The 21,625-nt window shown below is 60.9% G+C and overlaps 1 protein-coding gene across 1 annotated transcript; it reads left to right on the forward strand.

The window, feature by feature from the left end:
• Positions 1-5,520: 5,520 nt before the first annotated feature.
• Positions 5,521-19,711, forward strand: LOC135191103 (FXYD domain-containing ion transport regulator 6-like). The gene is given in 12 exon segments (XM_064173094.1): positions 5,521-5,667; positions 12,269-12,328; positions 12,502-12,543; positions 12,635-12,709; positions 12,832-12,868; positions 13,132-13,181; positions 13,272-13,279; positions 17,819-17,899; positions 17,901-17,916; positions 18,654-18,692; positions 18,836-18,910; positions 19,674-19,711. Coding segments are annotated over 11 exon segments (519 nt in total). The 5' UTR covers positions 5,521-5,667; positions 12,269-12,270.
• The last annotated feature ends 1,914 nt before the right edge of the window (positions 19,712-21,625 follow it).

Here is a 21,625-nt window from a genome sequence, read left to right on the forward strand (position 1 = left end):
AGCAGTGTGCACTTGCAGCCCAGAGAGCCAAGCAGAGCCTGGGCTGCAGCAGCAGAAGTGTGGCCAGCAGGGACAGGGAGGGGATTCTCCTCCTCTGTTCTGCTCTGCTGAGACCCAACCTGGAGTGCTGCATCCAGCTCTGGAGCCCCTGGGACAAGAGGGCTGTGGAGATGCTGCAGAGTGTCCAGAGCAGGGCCAGGAGGATGCTCAGAGGCTGCAGCAGCTCTGCTGTGAGCACAGCTTGAAAGAGTTGGGGCTGTGCAGGCTGGAGCAGAGGAGGCTCCCAGGTGACCTTCTTGTGGCCTGACAGGATCTGAAGGGGGCTCCAAACAAGCTGGGGAGGGACTTTTGAGGCTGTGAGGGAGTGTCAGGAGTGGGGGGAATGGAGCAAAGGTGGAGGTGGGGAGAGTGAGGCTGGAGGTGAGGAGGAAGTTGTTGAGCAGGAGAGTGGTGAGAGGCTGGAATGGGTTGCCCAGGGAGGTGGTTGAGGCCCCATGGCTGGAGGTGTTTGAGGCCAGGCTGGCTGAGGCTGTGTGCAGCCTTCTCTAGGGTAGGGTGTCCCTGGGCATGGCAGGGGGGTTGGGACTGGCTGCTCCTTGTGCTCCCTTCCAACCCTGACTGATTCTGTGATTCTAAGTGTTCTAGAGACTCTGGTTTCCAGTCAGGTCTCCAGGATCTGTAGCTGCAGAGACTACCTGAGAAGTGAAGGTGAGAAGTTCGGGGGGTGTGTGGGCTGCAAGCACTTCCTCTCCTCTTCCGAGCATCCCTCAGCTTCCCCGAACTGGCTGCCTGCTGAGAGGGCAGGCAGAGAGCTGTGGTTTGCTGCCGAATTTTGGGATGAGCAGGTTTGGGATTGGGTCTGAAAGGGAGCCCAAAGCACCTCCCTCTGCCCCTGCTTGGAGCAGGTCCCCACGCACAGGGCGGTGCTTGGTGCTGCTCTAGACCTGCCCCAAAACAATGCCAGTCGCTGCCTTTGGGGAGGACTGAGTCAGCCTGACCTCAAACAGCTCTGCCAAGCAGCAACCCAGAGCCCTCCCATGGGGAAGGGCTGTGCCAGAGGCCAGGGCACTGCTTTTGCTTTGCTGCTCTGTGAGATCAGGGGGCAAGAAGCTCCCTGGGGCAATCCCTGATACCAAGGCAGGATGGGGGATGAGGAGGCTGAGAACAGCCCTGCAGAAAACGACTTGGGGGGGGTGCTGGTGGGAGGAGCTGGGCATGAGCCAGCAGTGGGCACTGGCAGGCCACAAGGCCAGTGGCAGAAGTGTGGCCTTTGGGGAAGGAGCAAACCAGCAGCTGGGACCCAGCAAGAGCTGATCTTGCTGGAGCTGTGCTCCTGGTGCTGCTGCCAGCTCAGGCCCGTGGGGGACCTGCTCCTCTGCTGTGCATTTCAGCCCCTCAGAGGTTTAGGTCAGAAGGGACCTCAAAGCTCAGCCAGTTCCAACCCCCCACCATGGGCAGGGACACCTCCCACTAGAATAGGTCATTCAAGACCTCATCCAACCTGGTCCTGAACATCTCCAGGGAGGTTGTGGAGCAGAGAATCACAGAATGTGATCTTTTTGATTCTCTGCTCCACAACCTCCCTGGGCAACCTGTGCCATTGTCTCACCACCTTCACTGTAAAGAACTTCTTTCTACCATCCAGTTTCAATCTAAAGTCTAAACCAATTCCTCCTCCTCCCCCTATCATTACAAGACCCTGTCAATAGTCCCTCCCCAACCTTCCTGTAGCTCCCTTCAGGTACTGGAAGGCCACTCCAAGGTCTCCTCCAAGTCTTTATCTTCTCCAGGCTGCACAGCCCCAACTCTCTCAGCCTGTCCTCATAGGAGAGGGCCTGGGTCTTCTGCTCTCTCCAAGCAGAGAAATGACTTCAGCCCCTAAGACAAATGTAATCTCCTGGCTCTAGGTCTGCCATGCAGTGGTGTCTCCTCACAAGCCCACGGAGAGGTGAGCTGTGCTCTCCCAGGGGCTGAAGTTCTCTCACCAGACGAGAAGTGATCAGTTTCTCCCATAGCTGCCTGCCCACAGCTGCTGTGCTCTGCTCTCCCCCAAAGCCAGCATCACACAGGCAAAGCAGAAGGCTTGGACATGGCTTTCCTCTCTACTTGGGCAGCAGCTGAGCCAAGAAGTCCTGCTGTCCATAGCTCCTGGGGGAGCACAGATGTGGGGGGATGCCAGCTTGGCCCCAAGGAGTCTCCTAGGAGCACCCCAGGCTGGCAGGACCTGCAGCTCTGGCAAAGCTGAGCACCCTGTGCTGAGCACTCTGCTCCAAGAGGAGGGAGCAGATGTGGCAGCCCACATCTGGGCAGGCTGTTCCCTTGTTCCTCACTGCCCTGGAAACCACAGGGCAGCGTCCCCGAGGACGGAACCACAGCCTGGCAGGCACCAGCTGAACTGCTACCCATTAGCGGTGTTTTTCTTCCCAAACTCTCCTTTTATAGCTCTTTGTTCTGCTCTGCGTCCAAGCTGATCTGTTTACACGGCCTGGGAGATGATCTCTCTCCCCAGCAATGTCTTTTTCCCATAGTTTGGGATCGGTTCCCTTCCACCTCGCTAACATCATCGCTTGGCACCGAGCCACCCAACTTCAGCTTGCACAACACCCACGCTGGCTGTAGCTCGACTGCTGACTGCAACCCCTCAGCAGCTTCGGCTTCCCCCAGCTGCTCTTGGCCAGGGCTCCTCGGGAAGCCAGCAGGAAGGGTGAGGCTGTCCTGGTGCGGGGCCGTGGCGCTGGGTTAAGTGCAGCCAAGTGGATCCGCACAGCTCCTGTCACTGCTCCCTTTCTCCCGTGGCCCCTGCCAGGCTGAGGGCTGCTTTGCCACCCAGCAGGCACTTTGCAAGCCCAGCATGGCTTCTCCGGTCTGTGCTTCATAGATTCATCGAATGCTTTGGGTTCGAAGGGAGCTTCAAGATCAGCCAGTTCCAACCCCGCCCCGGCCGTGGGTTGGGACACCTCCAGCCAGCCCAGATTGCTTAAGGCTTCATCCAACCTGGCCTTGAACGCCCCCAGGGCTGTCTGACTGAGCTGTGACTTCAGTGGGTCTTAAGTTACAGCCCCAGCTCATGCTTGTCCAAAGCTCATCCAGGATCTTGGGGGTTCCACTCACAAAAGTCTCCGGTGTGCCCCACAGAGCAGCAGCTTCTACCCTGCTCCCTGGGAGGCAGAGCAGTGCCTCAGGCCCTTCCCTTGCTCTTTAAGGCAAAGGCTTTTGAAGGGGGCAGCTCTGGAGGGCAGTGGCTCCTTCCCCTACCCCCTGCCTGGCCTCACTGCCCCCAGAGCGCCGAGAGGAGACGGCAGCTCGGCTGTAAGATGACACAGGCTGAGATGAAATCATGCCCTCACTGAAGCTGCTGGCAGAGCTCCTATTGACTCATTGACAGCATGAGATCAGCCCAGCCCCCCATCAGCACGAACCAGCATCACCTCTCTGGCCCCCACGCTGCTAGCCCACATTACACCAGCAAGAGCTTTGGTCCCATTTTACCTTACAAGACCTGTACTGGACACAGCTCTCCCAGCAGTGTGGCTTTGGGAGCTGCTGCTTGCTGCTGGAGCCCCTTGCCCACGATGGGAACAGATCCTGGACTCCACCACCCAGAGCAGGGCCTCCTTTTGACCTGAGTTTGTACAGAGGACAAAATCCATGCTGCCAGTTTTGCCACTTCCCCCCTGCCCTCCCCCAGTTTTACTTGCTGTGGGCAAACCTGCAAATGAAGAACTGAAGGAAGATCACTGTAGCCACCCCAGCCCCATCCAAGCACACTGCCCAGCCCCAGCCTGCACTGGGGCTTGGTGGCTGTGCTCTGCAGAGCCCCACCGTGCTCGCTGCAGGCTGCAGGGCATGACCATGGCATCAGAGCCCTTTACTGCGTGCAGTGGCTAATAGCAGCTGACGAGTGGGGAGGGTCAGAGAAGCCCAGAACTTCATTAGAGCTGCTTGATCCCTGCCTTGATCCCTGCAGGGTATCTGACAAGCACACTGGTGTCATCCCTACACATTGAAGAGCCTTGACATTGTCCAGCTCCTCCATCTTGGTCCACATCTCTTGGCTCTTCCCAGTAATTGCCCTGAGATGCCAGTGCTGGTTTATTTTCTGCTCCTGTTTTACTGGAAAGCAGGATGGGCTGTGTGCTGCTGCCTGATTTCTATCTCACAGGCACCTGAGTTACAAGGGGCTGGGCCAGCTTGGTGGTGACAGCATTGCTGGGGTGTTTTTGGAGAAGAAAAGGCCCTCCACGGCCACAGCAAGAGCTCAGCAGGCAGGGGTGTGCCAGCCTGGAAGTCAGCTAGTGCCCTGCAGTGCTCTCAGCGCCCATCCAACACAGTGTCCAGCTGTGGGTGTGCATGGACACCACGGAGCAGCTTTAGTTCTGTGGCTTGCAGAGCACTCAGGAGCTCAGCTGCCTGCGGTCCTGCTGCAGATGTCTACAGCCCTAGGCCAGGTGGCTCCAGACGGAGCCCACGGCCGCATCGGCGGCTCCAAGCCGGGACCGCAGCTCTCCTCCCTGTTGTGGTCACTGTGGCCAGGCTGCTCCCGAGCTACAAGCAGCTCCCCAAGCATGAGTGTTCCCTCCAGGGACCCTGCTGTGCCGTATCAGACACCTCTCACCCTCCGGATCCTGTTCCTCCCAGCTGTCTGGCAGGGATCAGCTGGTCATACGCCACGGAGCTCGGTGGCAGGGCGCTGGCTCGCAGCGGGGGTAGGTCCAGCCCTTCCCCTGCCAGACAGTATTTTGTCTGGGCTGTCAGACGGACGTGTTGCTTTCTGCTCAGCTCTGGGTGAAACCCAAAGGCTCTGGCTTTCTGCAGCTGCTGGATGCCGCTGGATCCAGAGGCGTCGACGCCAGCGGCAGGTCCTGAGTGCGCTCGAAAGCAAAACAGGTTACACCATCACCAAGCCAGGCTGTAAATGCCCCCGATGCCCCCTCCCCCCCAAAGCTTCTACTGAATGATGTGATCAAAGCTGTGTGAACGGGGCCACCTGGCCTGGCAGCCTCTTCCCCAGCTATGCCTTCTGCTCTGAGGTGGCAGCGAGCAGGCGTGCAAAGCCTCTGCTCTGTGCTGCCAGTTTTCCTGGGCACATTTTCTGTCAGCCTCGCAGGAGCGGCAGCCCATCGCTTGCCCATGGCCAGCCCCATGCCAGCTGCATGACACGGGGCGGAATCCAGGCTGCTGCTGCCCGCTGTGGGCAGGGGTTGCTCGAAGCCTGGCGCACGCTGCCCCTGCCCACCCGCACCCTGCACCCGCCGAGATGTTCTGGGGAGCTAACTCCGAGCACCTCCGGAGCTAAATCGCACCGGCCCCACACTCAGAGCACGCCGGGACTCGGCTGCAGGTGGGCGAACGAAGCAGAGCTACTCGGGCACGTCCCCAGGGGGGTGCAGCGGTGAAGGACCGGCTCCACCCCGGTCCCGGACGAGCCGCTCCCGCTCCGGCTGCCGGGGCGCGGCGGCGCCGGCTGCGCTGGGTCCGAGCATCGCTCGGCGGTGGGGGCCGGGCCGGGCCTCCCGCTCCCCCCGGCAGCGCCAGGCGCCGCCCCCGGCCCGCCCCACTCCGCTCCCCTTTGTGCGGCAGTCCCACTCCGCGCACACGCTGCCCGCTCCGCTCCCACCGGCACCGCCCGCAGTCGCAGCGGCCCCGGCCCGGCCCGGCCAGCTCAAGGTGGGTCCGGCCCCGCGGTGCCCCTGGAGAGGAGGGGGCGGCTCTGGGCTAGCAGCTGTTCGGGGCGGGGTGGGCTAAAGGGATCCTGCCTAGTTCGGAGCTCCGCGGAACCGGGGCTCGGCAGCGCCCCGCCGGACATAGCTCTCCCCCTGCCCCGCCCCGGTGCCCCGGGGCATCGCTCCCTAGCCTCGGGGACTCCTCTCCCGGCCGTGGCGGCCGCTATGGCAACGGCAGTACCGTGCTTTCCCTCATCCCCCCGTTGCCTGGCTACCAGCCCCTCATGCTGGGGAGGATGCCCCGGTGGACCAGCCATGCCCACCGGGGAGCAGCAGGAAGGACCGCGGGCACTCCCGGGCGGGTGGAGTGCGGGGAGCGGGCGGGATGCTCCTCTCCCAACTCTGGCACCATCCAGGGTTCTGTGGTTCAACATTTGGGGTAACGCCGTAGGAGGGTACCCCAGCAGCGGCTGCTTCATCCCGGGGAGGTGTAGGCGGAGGAGAGCCCATCTCAGGGCGGGTGTGACCAATGCACCGTGGAGAAGCAGAGCTGGGAGGCCATGTGGTAGAACTCGGATCACGCAGGAACATCTCCGTGGGAGGGGACGTGACAGGTGGTTGGTGTGGATGGACCTGGCTAAGCTTTGCAGCGTGAAGGAGCAGCCTGGCGTGTGGACGAGGACCCGGAGCGCTCCCCTGCAGCTGCCTCGGCAAGCCCCTGCCGTTCCCGGGCACCGCTGGGTCCCGTCGGGATTTCCAGCCTCGCTGAGTGGTTTCACTCCCAGCTTGGAAGGAAGACAAGCACGGAGGGCTCCTGCCTGAGCGTGGTTCCGAGGCAGAGAGACGGGGAGCGAACGAGGGCTGGCTGCCAGCGCGAAGAGCAGTCGCGGCGGTGCCAGGCCACCTGTTAGCGTGTGCCTGCAGCGTGCCAGAGGGTACCCCCTGCCTACACAGTGGGGTCTGCCGCCACCTTTCTCGAGATCCATGTTTCGTGCTGCCTCCTGAAGCTTATCCGTGACGGTCAAACACGCTGGAGAGTCGCGGTCTGCCAGTTTAGATGTTGGCGTTGAGAACCACTCCTTGGTGCCACGCTGTTCCCTTGGCTTCGCTTTTGGGCTCTTGGTGGCATTTCGAAGCGTAAAGAGGCTGCATGGAGAAGGCACCGCTCATGCCAGGCGACGTGGAGGTGTCTGGCTGAGGAGCTGTGCCACCTGCCTGGCTGTCCCTCCTGTGGCGTGTGGCTGCAGCGGTGCCGGTGGGGACCGGTGTCTGCCTTGTGCTCGGTGCTGGTTGTGACTGGAGAGCAGAGAAAATGTCTGCTCTGCTGCTGGGCTGAGCGTGGCAGCTTGGAGGTACCCCAGGACACACGGGAGCTTGAAGCAGCTTCTCTGGAGCTGCCGTTTCAGTGTATTGTGGTGATGTGGATTGCTCCCTCCACCAGGACCCACCAGGTAACCTCTGCTTTGGGTTGACCCGTTCGGTTCCTGCTGTGTTGATGCCTGGCTGTGCCCCACTTGGCACACAGAGCCCGGGAGCTGGGTGCGGTGGGAGGAGAGGACAGTGCGGGCAGGTGTGTCGGCTGGGCTCACAGCACCGCTTATCTAAAGGCAAATGGGAGCAGGATGGGGGCCGGGAGGGGGGGGATGCTGTTTCCCAACACCAAGGGCTGGGTTCCCTTCCTGCCTCCCGACGCCAGCCCTGCCAGGCAGCCATTAGCTCAGCACTCGTTGTGGTTTGCCTCAATGAAGGGCTGCCCTCGCTGCTCCATGCCTGCCACGTTTTGTCTGGTGAGATGTGGATGGTCAGGGTGGGTGCCTGAGCTGGATCTGGCCAAGCAGCTTTGGCTGAGGCTCCTCAATGCTCTGCAGTCAGTTGCCTGAGGCTGGGAGAAGCCCTATAGGAGGCAAGCTTAAAGCTGGGGTCCAGGTTGAGGGCTGCAGCACGGGGTGTGCTCAGAGCCTTGTTTAGCTGTGGGCAGTGATAGTGTGGCCCTGTAAGCACTGCCCCAGCCACAGCTGGGCTATGACTGTCTGCATGTGAGTCTTGTTCTGCAGAAGCAGGGCTGAAGTTGGGGTTCCTGGAGCTCTCAGAGGGGCTTTCCTTTGCCTATGATCTGCTTTGAGGAGACAGCCCAAGCCTACCAGAGAGAATTTCATCTCAGTCAAGTTATCTTTGTGCTTTCCGTTTGGGCAGCAGGCTTGGGAAGTGCCCTCCACACCAGCACGCCGAGGGCTGGGAATCTCTGCTGCTGCCCTCTCGTTCGGCAGCGCCAGGCACAACAACAGGCTCCTAACAGCCAGATTGATGCTGACGTGAAATGGCAGAAGAGCACATCCGTGCGGGGCTGGGGATGTCCATTCACACAGGCATGCTCTGAATCGCTGCAGGCAGCTGAGCGTTGCTGTCACGATCTTGGGGGCTATGCACAGAAACGAGAGATTTTAACTAGGTCTGATCTTCAGGAGATGCCCTGAGGCCTCTTGATGGAAGGAGGAGGCTGCCCTGCGTTGTGCTGTGATGGCTGGGACTTGACAGGGCAGATCTCTGCAAAACAATGGAAGAGAAAGGGGATTTTGAGGTTCAGCAGCGTTACAAATCTACCTGCCTAGCTGTGGGGTGGTTTGTTGTGCTGTGGGGAGCTGCTCAGATAAAAGGAGAGACTTGTTCTGCCTGCCTGGATTTTCCCTTCTCCCACACACCATCTCCATGCACACACCAAACCAGTGGCACGGCTGCTGGGAGGGATAATCCAGGAGCAAGAGGCTGAGGGAGAGCCTTGAATGGAGCAAAGCATGGTGGCTGTGGGCCTGGCAGGGGGGCATGTGGCCAGGAGTGGTTCCTGAGCTGTGCCCATATGGGTACAGGTGATTCCCAGCCCTGCTCTCCCTCAGCCACGTAGGCAGGGATGAGGGTGGTGTCAGTAGAATCATAGAATCAAGCAGATTGGAAGAGACCTCCGAGCTCATCCGGTCCAACCTAGCACCCAGCCCTGTCCAACCAACCAGAGCATGGCACTAAGTGCCCCAGCCAGGCTTTTCTTGAACAGTATTGGGGTTCCCCTTTAAAACTGCAGGATGGGTCGAGGTGAGAGGGAAGAAGAGCTGTAAGCACTGCTGTTCTGCTTCCCGAGCCGCTCAGACTCCCTCTGTATCCAGGCAGCAGGAAAAACCCCTCCTTTGATCCAAGCTGCAGGAGACATGTCCCACGCTGCCCCAGCCCCGTGCCTGCCACGACCGCCTGGCTGCTAGGTTTGGTGGCTGCAAACTTCGTGTCGCTGCTAGGGAGAAAACAGGGAGATGTGCGCCCAGCAGCTGCGCCAACGTGGCCAGGCACGGAGCCACCTTTGCTCTTAAGGCAGCTGCTGCTTTTCCGCTGCCTTTGTGCTCGGGCACAGCTGGGTCCAGCGGGCGCGCAGGGCAGGCAGCGCTGCCTCGGTGCCGGCGCGGCGAAGCCTCGGCGCTGTTTTGCTCTTCTCGCTTTTGATCTCAGCTTCGCAGAAGTGGGTGGGCCAGCTTGAAAAACAGCCCCGGAAAAAAAAACCAACCCCCACCAACCCCAACCTGTGGCACTTCACGAAGCATATGGCTCCCGGGAGGAGGGAGCGGGCTGCTCCGCAACGCTGTGTTTGTGTTGTCGAGCGAGGGCACTGCCAATCCCCACGGGTAACTCCTGCGCCGGGGAGCTTGGGCGTGCGGGAAGTTGTGAATTTTAGGGATTGGGCTGGGAAAACAAAGAACATATGTGTGCTGAGTGCCTGCCTGCCTGGGAAAGCAAACGCTGCTGCGGCGAGAAGCCGAGGAGTTGAGCGGAGGGCTGGAGAGAAGGGCTGCGGCTGCGCAGGGCCCCTCACTGGCTGCCTGCCTCGGAGGAGGGAAGGTGAAGCCTTGGTCAGTGCTTGAGCTGGGGAGCTTCTCTTCTGCCTGTGCTGGCAAAACAAGCAGGCAGCCAGCAACATGCTTCCTGCCCTGTCCCTGAGCTGTGGCGAGCGGAGCAGAGCTGTTTGCTGCTGCTTTCTGAGTGTCACAGAATGCGTTGGGTTGGAAGGGAACCTCAAAGCTCATCTCGTCCTGCCCCTCTGCAGGCAGCAAGGGACACCTCCAACTAGTTCAGGCTGCCCAGGGCTGCATCGAGCCTGATCTTGAATGCGTCCAGGGATTGGGCTGCAAGCTCACATCAGTGTCTCCCCAAAACAGAAAAGGTATGAGGGCAGATGGCTCGTTGACTTGGGGTGTGGAATGGTGTCTTCAGGGGTGCCAGGGCTGCCTGCTGCAGGAGGGGAGTGTGCCAGGGAAAGCACTCCTGGCACACCAACGCTCACAGCAGGGCTGCAGGCAGGGAAGTTTAACTCTGGCAGAGAGGGCCCAGCACCATGGCTGGGGTGGAAGGGCTCAGGACAGGGCAGGGATGGGTGTGAATAATGCAGCGTTCCCCAGGGATGTTCTCTAGGGAGCGTCACTGGAGCTGCTGCTGCTGCTGCAGTGGTAGCGAAAAGAACGTCGGAATAAACAGCCAAAGCTGATGAACGGCTTGTTCAGAAACTAAAAGCATCATTAATACTCTAGAAGAGCCAATTAATACCCTTCATCTAGCACTGCCATGTGCTGTGCTGCATCCCCTTGTGCACACACAACAGCCTGGCGCTGGCTAATGACACTGATTTGGCGTCGGCAGCCTGGGCGGTGAATAGATAAAGGACGTGAGATAAAAGGCAGGGGAGAATGCGCGGCTCGAAGTTACTGTAGCACCAGCTGCTGGGTCCTTTGTAGGTGTCTCTGAGACCTCGTAATTACCCAGGATGACGTCTCCCAGCTAACGAGGGGGCTTGTCTGGGTGCGGGGAGCCAGCGGCGTGCTCCAGCGCGGCCCCGCTCGGCACAATGGCAGCGGCAGCTGCGGGCAGGGAAATGAAAGCCTCCAGTGTGCAGATGAAACGCATCGGCTTCCAGATGACAAGATGGGGAAGGGGAGGGAAGGAGGGGAATTATCATGGGATGTGATTCGTTGTGATGAATAAATCGGGTCCTGGAAACGTGCTCCACATCTTCATGGGGCTGAGCGTGGTGCTGGAGGCAGGCTTCTTGGGAGCTGGCTCATGAAGGCATCACTGGAGAGCAGCCTTGGAGCCAAGCACTGCTGGCACCAGCGCTGGCAGGCTGGTGGGTGCTGCTGAGCCCACTCCCGGGCACCATGGCAGCACAAGCTGGGCTGTGGTGGGATCTGGAGGACCCTGGTGCCTTGGGGAGCCAACCCGGGGCAGCTGAGCTCACACCCCCCTCCCATCGCTGGCAGCTGGGGTGGGCTGGAATGGAGGCTACATTTAAATCAGGTCAGGCTCTGGAGGGGCTGAACAGCAGCACGCTGGGGATCTGCATCCATCAGGCAGCAGAATTCCTGCTCCGTCGAGGGCCCCTTCCTTATCGGCACTAATCCAACGCAGCAGCTGCAGCAGGTCTGTAGCACTCGCTGCTATCAGTGCTCTGCAGGGCCCCTGATAACCCCCCTGCCTCTCCTGTGCCAGCAGCAAACCCTCTCTGCACTCCTGCACCTTGTATGGGCACCCAGCCCCGTCACCGGGGCACTGTGTGACTGCCTGGCAGCAGCAGAGTGCAAACAAGCAGAGCCCTCTGTGCGAGCAAGCTGCGGGCACCCATCTGCCCTCCATGCCCCAGAGCCCCTGGCTTCCTCCTTTGAGGGAGACAGGAATGCCAAGCCCTCTCCTCCTGGCAAGAAGAAGAAGTGTCTGGGTCTGCAGTGCCCTGTGCCAGCTGGCAAGATGGAGAGCAGCCCTATCCCTCTGGGAGCAGGAGGAGGAAAGAGGCTTGAGGCCAGTTCACAGGTAGCTCTGTGCTGTCAGGACCCTCCTATGGCATGGTGGTGGCACTGGTGGCAGCCACTTCCAGCAGCAAGGGTGCCCATCCCAACTGGGTGCAGCAGCTTGGGGCATGGAGACCTGCACCTCTGCCTAAGCTGGCAGGGATGTCACAGCCATGGGTCTGTGCTCCAGCCAGGTGCCCCTGCATGGAGCAGGGTGTGGGTGCCTGTGAGGGGCCAGGGGAGCTCAGCTGTGAGGGGTCCAAGGGGTGCCCCTGATCTCTCTTTGCTGCTGCAGGGGAGCGTGGGGAGCTGGCAGGGCAGGCGTGGCTTCGAACTGTGTCCCACCAGGGCCACTGGCCTCATTGTGCCGTAATTACCCTGCTAATTGGGACAAATTAGCATATGCTCTAGGTGAAGGGCACAGCATCAGCCCTGCTGGAGAGATCGCAGCCCTTGTGCTGCCCCCATTGCCTGCCATGCTGCCCTGAGGCTGCACTGAAATCCATGCCAGGTGCAGAAATGGTTGAAAGTATGCCACAGAGCCCCACAAAACGTCAGTCTGTCTGTCTCTCAGCTCAAATCCTTCCTTTGCAACGTGTCCCTGGCAGGATGGGCACCAGGTATGGTGGCCTGGCTCCCAGAGGTTTCCCAGGGCCAGCCTGGCTCCTTCTCCCGCGGCACAGGCTGCAAGGGTTGTGCCCATAGTCGGGCACAGATTGCCTCTAGTCTCCCTGTGCACCCCAGTGCCCTCCATCAGGTGCTGATGCCTACTTCTCCCCTCTCTCTCAGCAGCCATGGAGGCAGCACTCATCTTCCTGTGCTCCCTGATGGTGCCAGCAGCCCTGACAGACGGTGGGTACCTGGAGCTTCCCGCATGCTAGAGGTGGCAGGGGCATAGGAAAACCCTGGGGCTGGAGTGGGATGTGGGGCTGTGGGAGTGGGATGCTGGCACTGGGAGGGGCACCGTGGCAGGCTCCAGGGACTCAGCTTGCTCACCTCACCGTTCCTTGTCTGCTTCTTTCCAGTGGCCACCCAGCAGAAGGAGGAGGAGGACCCCTTCAACTATGGTGAGGCAGGGACATGTTGGGGCAGGAGGCAACAGGGGCTGCTCCCTTGCCAGAGCCCAGCAGGAGCAAGCCCTGTGTCTCCTCCCTGCAGATTACCAGAGCCTGAGGATTGGGGGTCTGGTTTTTGCCGTGGTCCTGTTCACCGTTGGCATCCTGCTCATACTCAGTAAGCAGGGGAGGGGGCAGCTGCTGGTCCTTGGGGCTGTTCTCATGGGGGGGAGGCTGCTGGGAAGGGCCATGGCCCCTTCCTGCTTTGGCCACGCTCATGGTGTTCCTGTCCCCTTGCAGGCAGGAGGTGCAGGTGCAGTTTCAACCAGAAGCCCAGGTGAGTGAGGGCAGCCCGAGGTGGCACACCTCCCTTGGAGGTAGTGCTCAGCCCTACCCTGTTCCCTCTGCAGCTGGCAACTTTGTGGCTGTGCTCTGAGGTGCCCAACGCCAAGGAATATTCTGCTGCAGAGCTGCTGGGCAGGGCAAAGCACCTCTGCGTGCTCCCAGGGCACCTTCCTTGGCTTGTCCCTGTGCCAGTGGGCACCCCACCCCTGAGACAGGGCACAGATGCCTGCTCTGACTGTGCTCCTCTTCTTGCAGAGCTCCGGGGGATGAAGAGGCTCAGGCTGAGAACCTGATCACCTCTAACGGTAAGGCCACCCCTGCTGCTGCAGCTGCCTGCTCGTGGGGCACCGGGCTCCAGGTGGGCACTGCAAGCTGCTCTGCTCTTCCCTTTCCAGCGACAGGGGCACAGAAAGCGGAGAACTGAACGAGAGCCATGCGGTGAGTCCCGGGGCTGCCGAGGGCCAGTATGTGTGGTGGCATCAGGGCTGCCACAGCCTTGGTGCGGGGAGCAGCCAGGGCTGTTTGTGTGGGCTCTGAGCAGATCAACTTGGTGGGACTGAGCAGCTCTGCAACCCCAGTGTGGTGCAGGAGCAAGCTGGTAGGGACTGGAGCAGGAAAAGCTGCAGTGCTGCTGAGGACTTGGGTGTCCTGTGCTTGGCAAGCCCTGGGCAGCCCCCACAGGATAAGGGAGCATCTACCTGAATTTTCCCTTGGGCTGCATTTCCTTCCCTTGTGCTCCTCCTTCTGCAGAGTGGTTTTATTTTTAGGGTCCCTGGAGCACTGAGCATGAGTCCCTGGAGGTGTTTTGCTCCCTGCCTGCACTCTGAGCTCGGCTGAGCTCCAAGGCTGTGCTGTGGAGGTGAGGGTGGGTGGGTAGAATTCAGGAGCCCATGCTGGAGGCTGTGGCTTTGTGCTGGGGACAGATGAACCCTGTGCAAGGAAAGGCACCAGTGCAGCTCCCAGCCTGACTCTGTCCAGAGCAGGGCCAGGAGGATGCTCAGAGGGCTGCAGCAGCTCTGCTGTGAGCACAGACTGAAAGAGTTGGGGCTGTGCAGGCTGGAGCAGAGGAGGCTCCCAGGGGACCTTCTTGTGGCCTTCCAGGAGCTGAAGGGGACTCCAAAAAAGCTGGGGAGGGACTTTTGAGGCTGTGAGGGAGTGGCAGGAGTGGGGGGAATGGAGCAAAGGTGGAGGTGGAGAGAGTGAGGCTGGAGGTGAAGAGGAAGTTGTTGAGCAGGAGAGTGGTGAGAGGCTGGACTGGGTTGCCCAGGGAGGAGGTTGAGGCCCCATGGCTGGAGGTGTTTGAGGCCAGGCTGGCTGAGGCTGTGTGCAGCCTGCTCTAGGGTAGGGTGTCCCTGGGCATGGCAGGGGGCTTGTAACTGGCTGCTCCTTGTAGTCCAACCCTGACTGATTCTATGATCTGCCCTCCTCCCCATGCAGAGCCAGAGACCCGAGAGCAGACGCTCGGACCGCAGGTGCCAGCAGCCTGCGAGGAAACTGAAGTGGCAGCCACAGGTCCCTCTAAGGAGATGCCAGGCTGCTGTGTCTGTGTCACCCTCTGTACTCCAGCACCGGTTCTCTGCTCACTAACCTGACTCACCTGCGTCCTCCCTGCCTCCCGTGGTGTGTACCCTTGGTGTGAGATGATCATTACCTCTAGGGCTAGTCCTTGCTGGTGTTGTAATAGTGACTTTCTCCTCACCTCTCTCGTGCTGTGCGTGTGATTCGGGCTCTGTACGACTGGCAGGCACTGGCCACCCAGGAACAGGGCAGGACTGTGGGGTGTGGAGCCCACCACAGCCCTGGGGACCCCAGGTTGCCCTGCTCAGAGCCAGCTGTCTATGTGCCAGGCGGTTCACCCCCCGCTGGCTTTAAGCAGGGCTCGGGGATTGGCCCCGCGGCGCTTGGGGGACCTGCCCAGTATGACTCTGGACCATGTGTGGCAGTCTCAGCAATATCCTCCTGCCTGCCCCCCAGCCCAAGGGCAGCCATGGTGGGGATCAAGTCAGGCAGGGACATCCCACACTCAGCTTCCCTCGGTGTTGGCACCAGGGTGCTGGATTTAAGGCTGGAGGCAGCAACCCTTTTGTGCCTGCTCAGCTCTGCGGTTTGCATCCCGGGCTGGGACCAAGCCGTGGGTGTGGGATGCTGCTGTGAGCGTGAGGAAGTGCTGTGGTGGCAGAGAAGCCTGTGGAATCCCCCAGCACGGTGACACTGTGACAGAGGGTGGCTGTGCAGCCCTGACCCTGCCAACCAGCACAAACCAGCTCCTCGCCAGCGCTCCCAGGTGGGCAGGTTCACCAGTCTGAGGGCTAAAAAGAAACAGGGACTGGAATAAGGACCCAGCCCATGCCTGTCTCTGGCAGGGCAGGAGCAGTGACTTTTCCTCCTCCTCCTCCTCCTCCCTGCCCTTCCCAATGCCTTTGTCATTCCCTGTGCCGTGGCCCAGGACGTGGCCACTCGTGCCAGCCCTGCACGTTGTCCTGTGGTGCTTACATGTTGTCAGCTCTCTGGTGCCAACTTCCCTTTCTACCCATGGGGCAGCAACAAGAGCTGCTCAGGCCTGTCAGAGGCAAACCTGTGAGTCTGGCCCCTTCCCCAAGCCTGTGGGCACACAGGAGTGCAGCCTGGACTGGGGCTGGGGGCTGCTGGCCTGGTCAGGGGCTGCTCACCAAGGCAGAGTCAGTCTGGGCAGCAGCAGGGCACCCCCGGGGTGCACTGAAACACAGCACAGCACTGCCCATGTGGCAGGAACAGGTCCTGACCCTCCAGAATGGCTCTGGGTGTGTGTGTGGGGGGGGGGTTCCGCTGTGCTTACCCCACTGCAGTGACCCTGCCTTCAGGGTGGGCTGCGTCGCTGTGTGCTTGGCGCTGGGAAGCACTCTCTGTGCCATCCCTAGGCTGGAGGGGTTGTGTCTCCAGAGCTACGTCCTTTGCCTTCCTCCTGGCCATCACAAAGAGCTCTGCTCCCCCCTTGCCCACGCTGGGCAGAGCAGCCCCCACGCAGCCCAGCCCAAGCACCAGCCCTGTGCCGCGTGTCCCGCGTCGGAGTGCCCCTGCTGCCCGTGGTGTGCCCATCGGTGTTCACACGAAACAAAGCAACCCCTGTGGTGTGTGCAAATGGCAGAGTCCTGACTGGTGTCGAATAAACGGAGCCATTGTGTTTCCTTTTAACTGGGCCAGTGTGGTGAGGGACTGCTCTGTTCTGTGCTGGGACCCAGGGAGGAAGGACTCGAACGTGGCAGCGCCTGGCAGCGTTGGCTCCGGGGCTGCGCCTTCTGCCAGGGCTCCAGGTCTGTGGGGAAGGCTAGTGGGCAAAGAGTGTGGCCAGCAGGTCGAGGGAGGTTCTCCTCCCCCTCTGCTCTGTCCTCTTGAGGTCACTGCTGGAGTGTTGTGCCCAGGGCTGGGCTCCCCAGTGCCAGAGGGGCAGGGGTAGACTAGAGAGTGTCCGATGGAGGCTGTGAGGATGATGAAGGGACTGGAACAGCTGTGTGAGGAGGAGAGGCTGAGAGCCCTGGGGCTGGTTAGCCTGCAGAAGAGCAGCCTGAGAGGGGATCTGAGCAATGCTCATACAGATGTGAAGGGTGGGGACAAGGAGAAGGTGCCAGGCTCTGCTCAGTGCTGTCCTGTGACAGGACAAGGAGCAATGGGCACAACCTGGAGCCCAGGAGGTTCCAGCTCAGCATGAGGAGAAACTTCTTTGGTGTGAGGGTGGCAGAGCCCTGGAGCAGGCTGCCCAGAGAGAGGCTGTGGAGCCTCCTCCTCTGGAGACTTTCAAGACCCTTCTGGATGTGTTCCTGTGTGCCCTGCCCTGGGTGGTCCTGCTCTGGCAGGGGATTGGCCTGGATGATCTCTGGAGGTCCCTTCCAACCCCTACACGTTCTGACTCCCACACTGCCCCTGTGTGCTGGGCAGTGCCAGCAGGCAGGCTGGGGAGGAGGGAAGAGCACCCCCTGAGCAGCACAGCACAGAAGGGCTTTGTGCTGGCTGCAGCAGAGGCCTCTCCAAGCCCCCTCCCTGCTGCTTGTTTTCCGCAGCCAGCAGCAGTTTCACCAGCAGCCAGGGAGGGAGTGAAGGGGGCGTGTGGGCAGCTGGCCCAGCTGCACTGCCCCGGGGCACACAGGCACAGAGTCCCCTTGTGCCCTGGCCTTTCAGGTGGGCACTGGCATGATGGCCAAGGGGGATGCTGAGCACTGTCTCGGCTCCACGGCAGGATGGCTTCATGCATCACCCTCCTGGGGCTTGGCTTTGCAATGCGGTGCCAGAGCAGAGCTGTGTTGGGCTCTGAGTGCCCACACTCCTCCATCAAGCTCTGGGCATGGCAAGGGGAGCACTGCCCTGGGGCTGTCTCCACCCAGCCATGGCAGCAGTAACCAGCTGGGGCGCGTGACACCCTCTCCACGATGGTGAGATTAGAGCAAACTGGATTGAACAGCCCACCTGGCAGCTGGCATTGCCAGCCAGGGCTGGCACAGCCCTGAGAGGATGCAGAGTCCTGCTACCCACTGCTGGGCAGGGATGCACCGTGGATGTTGCTGTGCTGGGGTGCTCCAGGCCCCCTGGCACAGCTCAGTGCTGAGATGGGAGTTACTGACCTGGCTGTGGTGAGGACCTGTAGTGCCAGACTGCAGGGATGGGGCACGATGCCCGCACGTCTCTAGCCACGGGCATCTCTAGTCACAGCCCATCCCCAAGCCCATCTCTCTGCCAGGATGGTGGCAGGTGAAGCCCAGTGGGGCTGATGTTTAGGAAGCAAGGGAGGCTGTGCCACCCCTGTCCCAGCTGGGACACCCGTGACTCCCAGGGTGCTGCCCAGCCCTCCCTTCCTCTGGCACGGTGGGAACATGCCCAGCCCTCCCCTCTTGGGGCCTCCTTCCCAAAGGCGGGCAGCAGCCCTGTGCCTCCCCTCGTGACTGTGATAAACACTGCAGCAGGCCGTTAATGTTTAATGAGGTTTGCCTCCCAATTAATGTGCCTCCCCCCGGGTGCCTGCTGCCAGAGCCAGACGCCCGCCGGACAGCACACCAGGCACCATGAGTGACGGTAAGGGTGCCCCGGGGAGCACCTGCAGCCAGCACTGCCCACCCCAAAGGGGCTTCCCTGGGAGGGGAGGTGCTTTCGCGGGGGCATCTCCACACCACGATGGTGGGATGGTCCCTCCTGCACTGGGGAAGCTCTGGAGGAGCCTTCAGGGCAGACGCGGGGATGGATCCCCAGAGCTCGGCAGCTGTGGGCACACTGGCGCTGGTTGGTGCTTGGCTTCTCAGGGGCATCTCTCCTTCCAAATGGCTCCTGGCAGAGGGGTGCACAGCCAGGTAAGGTAGCTGGAGTGGTGGCACGCAGCCGTTAGATGGGCAAGCCTCCTGGCATGGAAGTAAGCCGCTGGGACACGCCCTGGTGCAAGGCTGCTCGGTGCCATGGGTGCAGAGCCAGCGCTGCCACACCGAGCCCTGTGTGGGCAATGCCACTTCCCGAGGGCACTGTGACCAGCAAGCAGCTGCTGCATGCAGTGGAGGTAAGGCCCTCAGCTGGAGCTTCACCCAAGGGCAACGATGCATCCTGTGGGAGCATCCTGCAGGACCACAACCTTCAAACTTCTTGAGGTCAGAAACAGGAATTTGGGAGTCTTCTCCTGGCGTGGCTATGCCCTGAGGAGGTGGAACTGCTCTTGCTTGCAGGCTTCATTCCCCATCTTTCCCACCTCACCTCCCTCTCCAGGTACCCACCATGAGCCTGGAGCTCCAGCCCTGGCTCTCACTTGGGTTTCTCCTCTTTTCCAGAGCAAGTGCCCGGGCAGGGCATGGACAGGTTCAGCTACGGTGAGTGTGTGCCCCACGCAGCCTGGGCACTGCAGGCAGCAGGACGGGCAGCCCACTCCCACAGCTGCCCTTGGGGTCTGTGCTGTGGGCTCAGCCCCACGCCTCTGCCAGGCTGACACCTGCTGGGCTCTCCTCCTCCCCAGACTATGAGACCATCCGCAACGGGGGCCTGATCTTCGCCGTCGTGGCTTTTGTGGTCGGGCTCCTCATCATCCTCAGTAAGTGCCTTGGCTGGGCTGGAGGCTCCCCTCAGCTCTGTCGCCCCTTTTCCACTCACCTCCCTCCTCACCCGGTGCCGGGGGACTGCTGACCCTACCCCACCGTGCCAGGAGTGGGCATCGCCTGCAGCTGGGGCTGCCTGGGAAGTTTCCACCCAGGCAAGCTCCCAGCAGAAGGCAAGTTGGGAAGGAGACCACGTAAATGTTTGGTGTTTCCCTGCCAGCACTGAGGCTTCAGAGAGAAGGTCACTCAGTAAAAATAGCAGGGAAAACTCTGACATTTCCAGAGTGAGAGAGCAGCTTTCCCAGAGCCCTCAGACCTCCCAGAGGGCCCCCATGCCAGCCTTGCAGGGCACCCTGCGACCCTGCTGCACCCTGTGGGGCCATGGGCAGCTGTGGCAGCTCTGCTGTGCCCAGCTATGTTGCCCAGGGGGGTTGGGGAGAAAGAGGAGAAAACTGCCTGCAGTTGGCATCACAGGGGCAGCTTAGGGAGAAAGGCAGGCAGGCAGCTGAGCAGGCTGTGTCTGGTGCTTTGCTGAGGGCTGCAGGTTCAGGGAGATGCAGAGGGGCTGGCCAGGTAGGGTGGGTAGGAGTGGGGTCAGTGTCACCCTTACACTAGTGGGGAGGGGGCTCAGGGAAGCCTCAGTTGCTGATCCCCAGTGAGGGACAAGCCTGTGAGCAGAGGCAGAGAGGGGTGAGTGAGATGGGGCAGGGGAGGAAGGCTCCAGTGCCGAGAGGTCTCAGTCACTCCTCTTGCCCCCAGGCCAGCGGTTCCACTGCGGAGGGAAGAAGAAGAGGTGAGTACTGCATGTCCTGAAGGCAGCCTCCTCGCTGCTCCCTGTCCTGGTCCTGCCAGCTGTAAAGGCTGGGGCGTGGGGGGTGTGACTCCTACTCCCTCCCACCGCAGCCATGCCCTTGCTTTTCATCCCACAGACGAGGCAACAACGAGGAGCTGTAGTTGCAGGTGAGTTGGAGGCTGCAGCCAGCTGGTAGCCAGGCTCTCTGGCTCTGCCTGTGCCAGGCAGCCACACTTGGAGGCCCCTGTGCTTCAGGGAAGCACTTACACAGGGGTTTGTCTCAGGAGCAGAGGAGCTGGTGGCCGTGTAGCTGTCCCAGCCTGGTTTCAGAGCTGCCATGGAAGCTGAGCTTCATCCCAAGTCCTTGCCAAGAGCCCTTACCCCGCTCCAGTGGATCCATTACCCTGCTCCCCCCTCCAGGCAAGGCCAGAACACAAACTGCCCTCATGCCTTCCCCACTGCCAGATCCAGCAGGAGCTCCTTGGCTAATAAAGTTCAAGCTGAGAGAGGTTAAACTCTATGCCCCAGGCGTTTGAATCACCCACTCTCCTGGCCTGGCACCAATGACTTTTGTGCCCTGCAGACATCTTCCAACACGGGCCTGGGAAAGGTTTCTATGAGCTCCTTTGCACCCCCTGGCACCGAGCAGCCGGCTGGCACCGCTCTGGCTCTGCACCGGGGGCTGCGGGAGGGGGGGTGGGGGAACATGCTCCTGCTCCTGGCTGCTTTTCCAGCTGTCAGTGGCCAAATCTTGTGGCATGTGCCCTTCCCCAGGGATGCCCAGCAGGGGACTTGCAGCACCCCACCGTGTTCTGCAGGCTGCCCAACACAGAAGTGCCCACTCCCACCCAGCTTCTGAGGCACCTGCACTCCGGCAAGGCTTGGGAGCTTGAGAGGTCCTTGATTCCTTAGCAACAACTGAAAACAGGAGTCTATTATCAGCATTCCTCTCGTGCCAAATCCCATGCTGAATCCAAAACACAACACTGCTCCAGCTAGTCAGAAGAAAAATCAGCTCCTTCCCCGCTGAAACCAGGCCCAGAGTGCTTGATCTTGGCACCCTCCTGGGCAAAGAGTGGCGCTGGGATGGTGCAGCCAACTCCTTGGTTTCACAGCCGCTCTTATCTCCGGGTGCAGCCAGGAGCATCTCCGACACCAAACCAGAGCAAACCTGCCCCGGTGGGGTGGTGAGGGAGGAGGGAGAGGGTTCCTCCTGCAGGAGGGTGAGGATCCCTCCTGCCTGCGGCTGAGCTGGTCCGACACAGACCTCTAGCGACCGGCCAGGCAACCCCACCCGCGGCTCCGGCAAACGGGGGGCTGCCGGTCCCCGCTAAACGCACCGGAGCCACAGCCACGGCGCTGCGGGATGGGGAGGGGTCGGTCGGGACTCTTACCCGGCTCCGGAAGGGTCTCTTCTTTCTCTGCCAGTCCCTGCCCGATCGCAGCCCCGCGGGGGCTCAGCTGTGCCCGCTGCAGTGCTCTGGCAGCTCTGGAACTGGCTGCTCTTGGGGCTGCAATTGAGGTCACAGAGTGGCAGTGAAACAGGATTAGCTGGGGGAAGGTTATTAGACAAAATCCGTGCAATTTGTCTGATCTGAGGTGCTTATTTAACACGGTAAGGAGATTATTTGGAACTATAATTTTGACTTAACACTGACCCACCAGGAAAGAGCCAGGACAGCTCTGCAGAGAGCAAAGGAGACCCAGAGTCCTTGGGTGGAAGGGAAAAGCTCCCCTTTGGCTGCAGGGACAAGCTGGAGCCTCTGCTCTCTTCCTGCTCCTCACTACTGTGCTTGTGGCCCCTCCAAGAAGTAGCTAAAGGTCACAGCAGCCAGGAGGGTAGGGCTAGGACATCATGGAGTGTGGAGCCAGGAGGGCAGGGCTAGGACATCATGGAATGTGGAGCCAGGAGGGCACG

The sequence above is a fragment of the Pogoniulus pusillus genome, chromosome 38, assembly GCF_015220805.1.
Source record: "Pogoniulus pusillus isolate bPogPus1 chromosome 38, bPogPus1.pri, whole genome shotgun sequence".
NCBI lineage: Eukaryota > Metazoa > Chordata > Aves > Piciformes > Lybiidae > Pogoniulus > Pogoniulus pusillus.